General features: G+C 40.4%; 1 protein-coding gene across 2 annotated transcripts; it reads right to left on the bottom strand.

Annotated features, from left to right (window-relative positions):
- Nucleotides 1–305: 305 nt before the first annotated feature.
- On the bottom strand, nt 306–11,888 carry FBXO5 (F-box protein 5). 2 transcript variants are annotated; one of them, XM_078370833.1, is made up of 5 exons: nt 11,543–11,888; nt 4,451–5,171; nt 3,028–3,118; nt 2,314–2,493; nt 306–1,200 (listed from the first exon to the last, which is right to left on the bottom strand). In XM_078370833.1, exons 2-5 carry the CDS (start codon nt 5,131–5,133, stop codon nt 949–951), a joined length of 1,206 nt encoding a protein of 401 aa, XP_078226959.1. In that variant the 5' UTR covers nt 5,134–5,171; nt 11,543–11,888; the 3' UTR covers nt 306–948. The 2 variants fall into 2 exon arrangements, with proteins under 2 accessions (XP_078226959.1, XP_002747165.3); XM_002747119.6 differs by having other exon boundaries at nt 11,180–11,888.
- Between the last annotated feature and the right edge of the window lie 1,870 nt (nt 11,889–13,758).

Genomic DNA, 13,758 nt, shown 5'->3' on the forward strand with positions numbered 1-13,758 from the left:
TTTAATCCATAGTTGGGCTGATTTAGTGATGGACAAATTAGCACCTCAGTATTTATCAGTTTTTTATGGTCTTACTGAATTGAAACATCTCGAGATGTTTTTATCTCAAGACAACCCCACAACTACTGAATTAAGCTATTGAGTGAGGAGAAACTGGGATCAGAGTACTTCCTAAAAATCTCACAAGCTTCTCAGAAAAACCATCACAAAGATCCATTCAATGCCTTCACACAAATGCAGTCCACTGCAGCTTCTTAATTCAGTTGTTTGCAGGATTACAATGTTTATAAAATAAAAGATATACATTAAGCTTTTAAGAATTTTATTGAGCAAAGTTTATTTTTATATGTACATACAAAAGACACTTTCTTTGACATATAAAAATACAGAAATATTTACATGTATACAAAAATATTAAAACACAGATTTCAGAAATATGGAAAACAAGTTAAGTTTTGACAAAGGATACTTTCTTGGGAAATATACACACTGAAAAAAAGCTTTAGAAAGGTGACAAAACATTTAACAGACTCCAGAAGTTGATATTTCTGTTATCAATTGGGTAAGTTGAATATAAAATGTCGGAAATACTAACAGATAGAAAACCAGACTTACATTTAAGATTGTCTAGGTAAAACTGCATGGCTTTCCTTTACTATAAAATTGAATCAAATTTTTTTTAAACCCTCAGTATCATGTAACTACCTACTTTCCTTTTTTCTTAAAATATTTAAATTGTTCAATTTGTACTGAGAATTTTAGACTTTTTCTCATTAAATTGTAAAATATTTCAAGAGGTTTTCTATCCTCTTTATACTCTGGGGGAAAAAAACCTCAGGATCCTACTTGATTTCAACATAAAATTGAAAATCACAATACAGTTTTTTTTTTTAAGTTAAAAACTAATATTTTCTAACTAACATTCATGATCACTAACAACTAATTTAATCACAGTCTTCGTAAATTCTTTTTGCTTTTCTTTGTACCAGGCAGGGGACCTATTTTACAACTGGCTTTGAGGAACTTGCCATCAGAACAGTCTTTAGTAGTATGATAATTACAGAGACACCTTGTACAATAATCAAATCCACAGCCTTCTCGTTTGCAGGTTGCCCTTTGTAAATAGCAATCATATTTTGCAGGTGAATTACAGCGAATACAAGCTTTGAGGCTTTCGTTCTTTTTCAAAGTCTTGGCAACCTAAAAAGAAAAAAAAAAATCCATAAACAAATTTCAGCAAGGACTGCATGCACTTTAGTTAGTAAAACCAAGACAGACACCCTTGTGCCTTCCCCAATACATGTATGAAATATCACTCCACACATGACAACTCCTGCCCTCAGTTTTATCTATGCAGTACCTGACAGCACATGATCAATAAATTTATTTTTGAATAAATCTATATGTTGTATTAGTCATTATAGCATAAAATTTAACACTAGTATTATATAGGATTTATATTCACGGATGAACATGAGTCAGAAAATATTCTGTAACTTTGGTAAGTTATCTAAATTAAGCTTGGGAAGTTGTCTACCTGTGAGTAGAACTTTCAGCACACAGGCTGGGCGCGGTGGCTCAAGCCTGTAATCCCAGCACTTTGGGAGGCCGAGACGGGTGGATCACGAGGTCGAGAGATCGAGACCATCCCGGTCAACATGGTGATACCTCGTCTCTACTAAAAATACAAAAAATTAGCTGGGCATGGTGGCGCGTGCCTGTTATCCTAGCTACTCGGGAGGCTGAGGCAGGAGAATTGCCTGAACCCAGGAGGCGGAGATTGCGGTGAGCCCATATCGCGCCATTGCACTCCAGCCTGGGTAACAAGAGCGAAACTCCTTCTCAAAAAAAAAAAAAAGAGAACTTTCAGCACACATCACTCACTGATCTGAAGGTATAATAGGAGGCCTTAAAGTTCAGAAAGCTTGCCTTTTTCCACTTAGCTCTCTTCCTTGGTTCTTAAAGGCAGAAACTGCAAAATGTAGTATTGAGTAATTTTATAAAACATCTAGGTTTTTCCTTATTCCTGAGTGTTTCTAAATTATAACTCAAAATCACTGAACTTTCACAAACAATGCCAAGTAGTACCTAACGTTCACAGAAAGACATTTGTGTACTTTCCTAATTTCAATTGTTTTCCAGATTATTGAGAGGAAAATAAAGAGGACACTAACGAATTCCCTAATAGTTCTAATTATAATTGAAATGATCATTAATATCAGGTTTCTTAATGTCAGAGAACAAATTAGTTAGTATGCATTTCTTACTCTAAATCCCTTATGTTTTAAAATTTACAATAAAACAAAAAATTACCTCAGAGAATTCATTGTGTCGACTGTAAGTAGAACCTTTCTGATCACCCTGACTGGATACCTTGGCTTGAGCATCTTTTTTGAGAGAAGTCTGGGCTGCTGATTTCTGAACAGAAGCCAGTGGGGTTCTGAACATAACATATTCTCTGGTTGAAGCATGTGGTGAAAATTTATTGTTTTCCTATTTAAAAAAATTTTAACAGAACTTAGAAATTATTTCCTATATCCTCAACAATGAGACATTTTTATTGTTTATACATGTAAGAAATGACAAGGACGCAAAAGACTTATCCCTACATGTAATTTACCTTCACATACTAAAACAAAGCAACACCTATACATTCACACATATCAAGCCTAACTTATAGACAGAAATTGTGAACCAAAAACCGTAAGAAATCACTCTACATGCATAGTCTATTTGGTACTTAATACCTAAAAAGTATAAGTAAAACAACTGTTCCAAATTTTCCAAATGTTATAAAATACACATACACACAATTGGCAACTAAGGTTGATTATATGGTCAACTCTATCTGAGAAATGAGTAATTTTCCCTTTGCTACTTTAGATATTTAGTTTCAGAGTTCTAGTATAAGGTTGAAATACTTTAGGAATGTAAAGAAGGGTTTCCAGATTACCTGTTTTCTTTTCTATTTTTACAAGAGCATTAGCAGTGCATTTTGAACTAAAAACATCATGTGTAAAGACTTACGGTAACTCTCTGTATTGCTTTACTGTACAACTGGAATGCCCCCTTATCATCTTCTAGGATCTTCTTCCAAGTTGTGCTCACTTTAGACACACTGGAAAAGTAAATCACCATAAATGAAACAAAGTGTCACAAAGAGCTAAGATGAATACAGTAGAAAAACATTAGCAGTGCAAAAGATAATTATATTAGTAGTGCTTCTCAAACCTGACCACATTACAACTGCCTGGGGGTTTATACTGGTTTAAAATGGAGCTCAGGGCTCTGTATTTTTAAAAAGTTTCCTCCTCATCAAGTAATTCTAAGTCCATTGAGGCTTAAGAACCAATGCTTTGTACACTATTTTTTCACAATATCTGCAAACATCAAACAGTAGCCACCACTGTATATATGATACCATGGTTAGCTATCTGGTAAAATAGACAAATTTCAAAGTACTCGAGACACACAGCTATTAGAAATCAACTTTCAAAAGCCACTATGTTAAGAGAAAAAACAAACAAAAAACTACAAAACCCAGCTGAGCCCTATCTTAATTCTCAAAGTTATCTCATCCTAAGTAATTTTCCTTGGTAGACTGAAAAAGAAATGGTGGTTAGCGCAAGGTTTCTAAGAAATAGTCATAAACAGATCCCAGGAGGTGGAGGTTGCAGTAAAGCCAAGACTGCATCATTGCACTCCAGCCTGGGTGATGGGAGTGAAATCCTGTCTCAAAATAAAAAAAAAATAAAAAAATAACAATTCCCTATTTGTGGATCTTATTTTCATCACTGTCAAACCTAGGAGGAGAGCCCTACCACCAAAAATGGCTTGGAAAGGACAAAACTTGCTTCACACTTTCTGGTGTGACAACTCATAATGCCTACTGGACATGTACACTGGAACTAGGCTGTATTACAGTTAAGCCTCAAAGATGTAAATTACGTATTATAAATTTCAAAACTAAAAGGAACAAAGATCCTAAGCCAACCGAAATACAGTTTTGTAACAGCATGAATATAAAATTCCAAATGGCTAAATTAAATGCATTAATTCTACATTTTTTTTCATCTTAGTGGCACATAGGTAGCAAAATACCAGCAAAAGTCATTACCGCAATTAAACAACATTGTAAGGTTACCTACAACAGGCTGAGCATCTATAATCCAAAAATCGGAAAATTTTTGAATGCTGACATGATGCTCAAAGGAAATGTACGTTGGAGTATTTTTGGATTTCGGATTAGGGATGTTCAAGTGTTCAACCTGTAGGGTATAATACAAATATTCCAAAATTCAAAAAATATCTGAAATCCTTCTGGTCCCAAGCATTTCAGATAAGGGACGCTCAACCTGTACAACAGTCTTTGCATGAGGTGGTGGCACTGAGCCACTAACAGCAATGTTCGGTGGATCATGCCATTATGTATATTCAAAACAGTACTTACTTGATTAAGTCCATATCACTGAGTTGTGCCAAAATAGTTGCTAAGAGATGTCTGAGTCCTCTTAGAAAGAGTTCGCTGAGAATATCTACACATTCTAGGCCCATTTTTCTGCCAATTATATTCTGCAGTCTAAAATTCCCTTTGGCTATAATTTCCTTCAGCATCTCCCGATCTAATTTAGGATTTCGTTTGGCATTCTTTTTTAATGTTGAACAAACCACTTTTTCAAAATGAAGAACTGGCAGCAAGTTTTTGTTGGGATATTGGTCTGGGCTTTGTATGTGTAGCAGGCAGGATTGTGGACTGTCACTGAAATTTTCCTCCAGGAGGCTACCTTCTTCATGTTCACTGAGGCCACTTAATTGAGAAAATGAGGAATAGCCACTGTCTTCATAAAGTCTACTGGTCTCTAGTACTTCTATTTCATTTGTATTATTGTTTGTTTGTTGTACATGTTGATTTTCCTTGTTATGCAAAGGCTTGCTTTCAGTTTCAAGTTCCACAATCCTAGGGCTCACAACTGGTGACCCAATGCATGACAGCCTTTCATAGTCTTTATTAATGCAGTCTTTACAGGAACCTTCCAAATATCCAGGAGTGTAGGAAACTCGTCTTCCAATGTCATCAGGTTTTACCAGTTTCAGTCCGGAATGAACATGGTTACAATTAAAATCACACTTCATTTTGACAGAAAGGGTAGAACTTTCTTCTTCTTTACAACCTATAAAAAGAATATGTACATCTTAATGGCAAAATTTCCACATATCCCTACTTCTTAAATTGGGATATACAAAGTTACTTTGCAACCTCTCAGCATTAAGTATTGTCTATATGTACCTGCATTTACAGCTGTCATATTATCCAAGTTTAATTACTGATGACAATGTGAAAATATTACATAAACTTTATAATAAGTATATACATATTATAGTACTCTCGAGAAGGCACGTCAGAACAGACTGCTTTGGGGCTGCAAGGCTATAACATCTGACTATTGTCTGTAACTTGTAGAGAGAAACTGCTTCTAAATTCCCAATGTTAACACTGTGAAAGACACATAGTATGTGCTCCAGGATCCCACTAAACCTAAAATTAAGAGTTCAGCTGCATTAAAAAAAAAAAAAAAAAAAAAAAGAATATACAAATTCTAGCTCCCTAATTAACCCTAAATCTAGAACAAATGATTCTGAGTGGTCTTTCATTCAAAGGAAACAAATAAAATGCCAAGAGATTGCTTCTATTCTTACCTCAACTAAAAAATTAGGTTTGATGACCACAATTTATGAGAGGATAAAAAAGCAGAAGCCACCTATGAAGGCACACACTGCTTTGTTTAGCTGCCTAAAGCAAAAAGGCCTGAAAATACTTCAGGAATTCAAAGTAATCTTCTTTCTACTGTCTTTATAACACAGTTACTGAAAGGTTGCCCTACAGAACCTCTTTCATTCAACACCATTCTTTGAATAGACAGTTCTTAAAAATTATAGCTAATAATGACTCAAATACTTTATACTTGTTTAGAACTTTGTAATTTCCCATGTTTACAAACCTTTTGAGGTAGCATGGGGAACTGTTGTTTTTACAATTGAGTGCACTGAAGTATAGCTTAGTTTGCCTAATATAGGTAGTTGATTAAATGGGCCAGACTTTTCTTCCTCATTATAAGGCGGCACTCTGGAAAAATAGACCTTATAAATAACATTTATGCTGTTTATAAAAATGATAGAAAATCCAGAATTTATGGTACAAGAGCACTTAAGGTACTAAGGAAAAAAAGATGTACATTTCATTTCTCATGTGAGCAGGCCCTCTTCCAGTTCTTGGTAACAATGACTTTTTCATCCCAGGGCTTTGTATATTATGGCTTTCTCTGCTTAGAATATTTTTTCTGCTTCCTTTGCTATTTAGCTTCTAATCCATTATTCATGGATAGCTTCATTTTTTGAGGGAACATCTCAGACCTCATCAAACCCTACTTCAAAGCACTACCAACTTAAAAATTTTTAAAGTACTTTAAGTTTCTTAAAGGCCAGACTATTATTGCTTACTACAAAATCCAAGCAAATGGCGGTTCCTGACACAATGAAGACATACAATATAAAAATGTTTCCCACTTTTTTTTAAAGCTAATACCAACTAGCATTAGAATCTGTACTCTTATTTACGAAATTAGCACTTAAGGAGTTAAAATGAACAAAATGATTACAATTATTACACATCCCTCTTGCAACAACATATATTTTCACATGAATAATTAGATTTAGTGTCATATGCAATGGTTCATGCCTATAATCCCAATACTTTGGAGGCATAGGTTGGGGGACTGCTTGAGCTCAAGAGTTCGGACCAGCCTGGGCAACATAGTGAGACCCCATCTCCATAAAATTAAAAAAACAAAACAAAAAACTAGCTGGGTGTGGTGGCATGTGTGAGTAATCCCAATTACTAGGGAGGCCAAGGCAAGAGAACTGCTTGAGCCTGGGAGGTTGAGGCTGCAGGGATTTGTGATTGTACCAATGCATTACAGCCTGGAAGACAGAGGGAAACCCTGCCTTAAAAAAAAGATAAGGCCGGGCGCGGTGGCTCACGCCTGTAATCCCAGCACTTTGGGAGGCTGAGGCGGGTGGATCACGAGGTCAAGAGATCGAGACTATCCTGGTCAACATGGTGAAACCCCATCTCTACTAAAAAATACAGAAAAAAAAAAAAATTAGCTGGGCATGGTGGCGTGTGCCTGTAATACCAGCTACTCAGGAGGCTGAGGCAGGAGAATTGCCTGAGCCCAGGAGGCGGAGATTGCGGTGAGCCGAGATCACGCCATTGCACTCCAGCCTGGGTTACAAGAGCGAAACTCCGTCTCAAAAAAAAAAAAAAAAAAAGGAAAAAAAGATTTAGTATTTAAAAAGAATTTTAATAAACTGATTTTGAATTTGCAGAAAAGTTGCAAGGATAGCACAGAATCCCTGTACACCCATTATATTACTCAACTTATATTACTAACATGCATGCATGTCACAACAAATGAACCAATATTGTTGCATTATTAACTAAAATCCCTATTCTATGTGAATTGCCATAGTTTCTACCTAATGTCTTTTTTCTGTTCCAGGGTCTTATCCAGGACGTTACATATTACATTTAGTCATTATATATCCTTAGGCTCCTCTTGACTATAAAAATTTTCTTGTTTATAGTTACCTTTACAATTTGGAGGAGCATTGGTCATTTTGTAGCCTTTTCAACAATTGGGATTTTTCTGAAGTTTTTCTCAGCTTTAATTCTCAGCTGTGGCTTTTTAGACCACAGAGGTAAGGTGCTATGATTTGATCACTGATGTTAGCCTTCATTACTTGGTTGAGGTAGTATTTCTGAGGTTTCTCCAACTATAAAGTTACTCCCTTTTGTTCATTTTCGATTTGAAACGTTTTGAAAGGAAGCTATTATGCACAGCTCACACTTAAATGGGTGGGGAGTAAATTTATAAATCATTTGGAATTCTATACAGTAGATTTGGCCATTATCTCCTATTTATTCATACTACCAACCATTTATATCAGTATAAACTCATAGACTTTTGGTTATTATCCAATACTATTTATAGTATTGCTCAAATTGTTCCAGCTTTTGCTACTGTGAGCTTTCAGTTGATGTTGGTGTCCATTTCACATCATTTTGTGTTTTGAACATCTTTTTCTGGAACTACAAGATGCTCTAAGTGCATCTTATAATTTCCGTGTTCCAGCCCTAGAATCAGTCATTTCTCCAAGGAACTCTGGTTCTCTTATTTTGGAAAAAGGCATTACATGAAAGTGAAATCTGGATGTTGGTTGTAGATTTAATTTTAAGATGGGAAACTAATGTATTTTTCATTTCCAGAACAATACTGCAGAATAGCATCATGTTTTATAAAAAAAGAAGCTGAAGCAACTGTTTGCAAAAGGTTACAACCATTCCTTTTAACTGTTTTCCAATGATCAGGCCAAATTTGGGAATTATGTGAAGTATTCATATAATTGGCTTATTATCCAGAAAGAGAAAATATTACATGGATACATAGTCTCATGAATTAAACAGATGAGGGCTAAGAGTTTAGTTTAACCATTTCACTTATTTATCCAACATCCATTCAGTGACAGGGTAGGGGAGAGAAATTAGGGATGATCTTTTAGCAAAGCTGACATTCTGAGATCTGAAAACCTTATGGAAATCTGGTGGGAGTTCTAGATAGTGGGAAACATAGGAAGCAAGGAAAAATGTGAGTGTTAAAGGAAGAGAAAGACCTGTAGAGCTGAGCTGGGGGAGGTCACTGAAAATTATAGTCGAAGAGGTAGAATGATCTGTAGATTTGTGGGGTAGGTTGGGTCATATAAGTGGAGGAGAGAAATATGGTTTACAATTCAAAAAGATAATTGGCAATTGTGGAGAATGGATTGCAGGAAGGTAAAAGTGGAAGCAGCAAGAATAGCTACAAGTGTTCATTACAGAATTACAGTGTGGGAAACCTGGACTAGAAGGATTGTAGCGGAAATGAAAATAACTGCATAGATTCAAGGTCTGTTACTTAGGAGGGTAAAGTCAACTTGCTACTAATCTACCAGAGGTAGACAGGAAGAAGAGTACACACACAAAACAAACAAACAAACAAACAAAAAAACAACCTGGGGTTTAAGACTTAAGTATCTAAAGTATGCAGTGCTATTTTCTAAGTTAGGGAAAACTGATGAAGTTAACTCTTAAAACCTCCATTTTCTCATCCATAAAATGGGAGTAAGACAGTAATACAGGACTAAAGGCACGGCAAAAATCCTTATCACAAGGATTTAGTCAATACAATCTATTTTTAATCACATAAGCCAAATCCTTTCATATTCCTTACACTGCAAATCATTAACATTTAAAAGTAGTAAAAGCACATTTCACACAGAAGTATATATTTCAGAATATCACATACTTTTCCATTAGAATATATGGATTTAAGAATCAGATCCAAGTTTGAATGAAAATCCTCGCTTAGCCTTTTGACTGGCTTTGTGAACTTGGAATGTCCTATTCCTCCTATTTCTCCCCCAAGTGCAGATACTAATACGACTCATACATGACATTGTTTAACTTTTCACTTACCAACTCACAGCCCAGCCATACAGAGAAAAGTAAATTTTATAAAGTTTGACCTTACATTTAACTTTTCAATATAGAGCTGACACGTCATATTAAATATCATTAAGGCTGTAGTGCTTAAAAATCTTTGTAACTCTTCTGTTAACTAAAATAATTAGGCTCCAGTCTCTAATACCTACAGATAACCACCATGTGGTCAACGTTGGGCATGGCTATTCCTTTACTTAAGAATTTAAGAGGCCCAATGCTTGTGACCATAAAGTAATCTTTAAAAGAAAACTTTAGAAAAATCTACTTTCAAAACTATTTGGAGACAACATATATGTATTTTTAATTTCATCTCCTCAAACCTGTAAACTGGGAAAAAACTCCAACGGGCAGTAAATTCTTTCTGAGGAGCAAGGTAGTAAAGACAATTGGAGTTACCAAAAAAAAAAAAAAAACCCCAAAAACCCCTCATAAAGCCATCAAATTTCAGAATTTCGACTGCAGACTGAAGATCCAGGATCTTCTAGAAATGTACTTAATCTATTAAGTTTTTTTCTCCTGAGACTGCTAGAGTTCTTTTTAAATAAAAGAGCCATTACAAAATAGTGCCAATTTGCTAAATTTTTTCTCACTTTGAGTTGTTTCTAGGTAAAAATAATTGCATATCGATTTTATTTAGAGGTAGCAACAAAGAGGATAAAAATAAGCATTTGAGTGCCTTCCATTCTCTACAAACTTTGCAATAAAGTACTAATTCTTCAGGAGTTACAGGGAAAAAAAAGTCACCAATTCTTCGATTCTCACAAAATCATCTTAATACTATAGACAAATTCAAGGTTTGGAGTAAAAATTGCTTTTTTAAACTCTCCCCTTTCCACTCCAGGCCTTGAGGCTAGGTTAATGGGCAAAGAGAGGAAAAAATGGGAAAAAGTAACGTTTTTGTTTGGATGTCCCAGTTGAGTTTGGTCCAATGGGGTGGGGGGGTCTCTCCATTTGGCGGGAGTGGGGAGGGAGACCCTGGAACTCCCGAGGGGTCGGGGAGGCTGCCCCTCAGGGCTCGGGACACGCGGAGGCGGGAGATAACCGCGAGGGCGATCTCCCGCGCCCGCCAGCAAGGCTGGGACCGCGAAAAATCGGGGAACCTGCCTTTGGCTGTGAGGGTGAAGGGCAGAGATGTAGAAAAGGGGCGCAGGGGGCGAGGGTGAGGCACCTGGCCGGGCCTTGGGGGCTGCCAGCTCACAGCCCTGTCACAGCCGGGGGCTACGGGGTGGGGGAGGGGAGGGGCATTTGGCGCCTAATCATGCAGGGTGGGGCAGGTGGGTCTTCCGAGGAGGATAAAGGGCACCTTGGGATGCCACGACCCACACGTCCCGAGGCTGGAGTCCAAGGTCAGTATGGGCGGTGAGACCCCCGCGACCCGCCATACCGCCCCCTGCACATCTGGCTTCCCCTCGACCCCCAGCCCTCCTCCCGGACTCAGGAACCGCCGCCGCCGCCGCCTGAGGCCCGGCCTGTGGTGTGGCCGCGTGTCCAGGCTCGGGGGGATTTCGGGTTAGGGTTGCAGGTTGCACACCCGCCCCTCCTGACGTGCAAGTTCCGCTCGCGCCCACTCCCCTCACTCACTGTCCGAGGGACGAGGGCGTCCGGCGGCTGTCACGGCGCTGCAGGAGCAGCGGGGTGGCGGTGGGGCGCAGCTGCAGGGGCGCCGGCTCATGCCAGCCGACGTGAAGTCCGCCTCAGGTGGAGGAACCACTCCCGGAACAGCTGAACAACCTGCCTGCTTCACAGAGCTGTCTCTTAAAAGGCGCCAGCTGGTACTTTTAAAATCTTTGAATTTGGTGCCTAAATCGGCGCGGCCCAATGAGGCGCGTCGCTCGCACTCGCGGACCAATAGGAGAGCGGTTGGAGGGGGAGCCCTCATCCGTACCCAATTGGAGGCTGCCGAGGCGGGGCTGAACCGCGAAGCCCAGCCCCCTCCCAACTTACCGGTTTCCCTAGTCCGGAAAGATGCTGCGGCCGGGGGCGGGACCTCCGAGCGCGGGGAGGCCACGGCCCGGCCACACGCGAGGGGGGCCTACCACGCATGCGTGCGCCCGCCAAGGTTCCCTTTGCAGTCTTCCGGACTGGCCTCCTGCAAGTCCTAATCTCAGCCCAAATTCAGCGCCGGCCTCCATTTGGAGATCTTCGATGGGTACAAATGTTAGCCGATTTTCTTCGATCATCTCTCGAGCGGGAGTTCGGTGAGCGGCAATTCGGCTCGTCCGGGAATCCAGACTTTCCGGAAGACGAAGCCCGGTTTAGCCCGCCTCTCTAGGATTTACGCGCGCACTCCGCTCTGCCTCCTAAATCGCCCCTCCCCCTGACCCACACCTCTGCGCAGGCGCCTTGGCGGGCTGTGGCTACGGAGTTGGCGGGTCGGCGCCTGCGCGCTGGGGTCCCCCGCGATTTACCCGGGGAGGGCGAGGGGCGGACCACAGCGAAGAGCTGTGCGGCCCTTTGCTCTGCGCTGACCGCAGCTGTGGCGGGAGATCTGCGGCTGCGTCTTCCAGGGCCTTAAGGGGAGGCCGAGGGTGGGACCGAAGCACTTCTTCCTTGTAGGCGCATTTATTTGTATTTTAAACCACACTTCAGACGCTGTTTTTTATATTAACGTTAAGTTTACTAGTGTGCACAAACGCTCTCCTGGGTTCTTGTCCTTAGCCGTCAAGGGCCAAGCGCCGGAGACTGTAGTCCTATTCCCAAGAATAAATAGGCTGGAGCCTCCTGGCCAAGGGAATTTTTTTTTTTTTGAGACGCAGTTTCGCTCTTGTTACCCAGGCTGGAGTGCAATGGCGCGACCTCGGCTCACCGCAACCTCCGCCTCCTGGGTTCAGGCAATTCTCCTGCCTCAGCCTCCTGAGTAGCTGGGATTACAGGCACACGCCACCATGCCCAGCTAATTTTTTTTTGCATTTTTAGTAGAGACGGGGTTTTACCATGTTGGTCAGGATGGTCTCGATATCCTGACCTCGTGATCCACCCGCCTCGGCCTCCCAAAGTGCTGGGATTACAGGCTTGAGCCACCGCGCCCGGCCGGGAATTTTTTTTAGTGATGGTTGGCATGGATGTCAGTATGGAAGTGTACCGGAGTATTAGTGATGCTCAACTTTTCACAGTGTGAATATGCACTTAGGGCAGTGCATTCCCTGAACTCAGCTTTATGGCTACAGCCCAGTGAAGCAACAGGATGTGAGCTCCAAAAAGGCGAATCCTCATTTGCTGTTTCCCTCTGTTGCCTTTCTGCGGCCTCGGAGTGAGTTCTTGGCTGTAGTAACTGCACAGTACCATTAGTGGCAGTCCCATGTGGCGCGGCCAGGATTAAGATTAATCATACAAGTGCTGGGTGGATCCTGGTTTACCTAAAATTTTGATAATTAGTTCATCATGGGTTATTTGCCTTTTTTTTTTTTTTTTTTTTGAGACGGAGTTTCGCTCTGTAGCCAGGCTGGAGTGCCGTGGCATGATCTCGGCTCACCGCAACCTCCGCCTCCTGAGTTCAAGTGATTCTCCTGCCTCAGCTTCCCGAGTAGCCGGACTACAGGTGCGCGCCACCACGCCCTGCTAATTTTTGTATTTTTAGTAGAGTTGGGGTTTCACCATGTTGGCCAGGATGGTCTCGATCTCCTGACCTCGTGATCCGCCTGCCTCACCTCCCAAAGTGCTGGGATTACAGGTGTGAGGCACTGCGCCTGCCCTGCCTGTTTTGTTTTTAAAAATTTTACATTAAAATCGTGTCAGTCTTGATTATTGACATTTTTTTCCATCTCATAAATGCACCAGAGGCCTGCGCTTCACTTGCCTTTCCCTAGCCTGGCCTTGGCTGGAGCTAGGTCCTGGAGATTCAGGGTTGAAAAGACAAAGTCCTGTCCTTCAGGGAGTTTACAGCGACAAATGAGTATAGATTAAGGATTTTGGACGGTCAGGACGCTTTCTGAGACTTTGGACCCAGATGTGAGTGTTAAACTGGCAATGCAGAGCTGCATAATAAGCAGAGGGAAAAATAAGCAGAGGGAATCCCTGATTAGAACTTAGTGAGCAAGAAAGAGGAGATTAGATTAGAGAAGTAGACAGAAACCAGATCCTGTGGGACTTTATAGTTTTTCCATGTAGAGTTTAGACTTTGTTCTGATTGCAGTGGTTGGCTTTTGGAAGGATTTTGGCAA

Source organism: Callithrix jacchus, chromosome 4 (assembly GCF_049354715.1).
Source record: "Callithrix jacchus isolate 240 chromosome 4, calJac240_pri, whole genome shotgun sequence".
Lineage (NCBI taxonomy): Eukaryota > Metazoa > Chordata > Mammalia > Primates > Cebidae > Callithrix > Callithrix jacchus.

What these genes read in the sequence shown, in the direction of transcription:
- FBXO5 (XM_002747119.6), bottom strand. Translation starts at nt 11,477, where the DNA reads ATGAGGGCTCCCCCTCCAACCGCTCTCCTATTGGTCCGCGAGTGCGAG. An exon ending in ACGCCCTCGTCCCTCGGACA is followed by an intron (nt 5,172 to 11,179) that starts GTGAGTGAGGGG and finishes TTCTTTTTATAG; the next exon opens with GTTGTAAAGAAGAAGAAAGT. An exon ending in AAGCAATACAGAGAGTTACC is followed by an intron (nt 2,494 to 3,027) that starts GTAAGTCTTTAC and finishes TTTTTTAAATAG; the next exon opens with GAAAACAATAAATTTTCACC.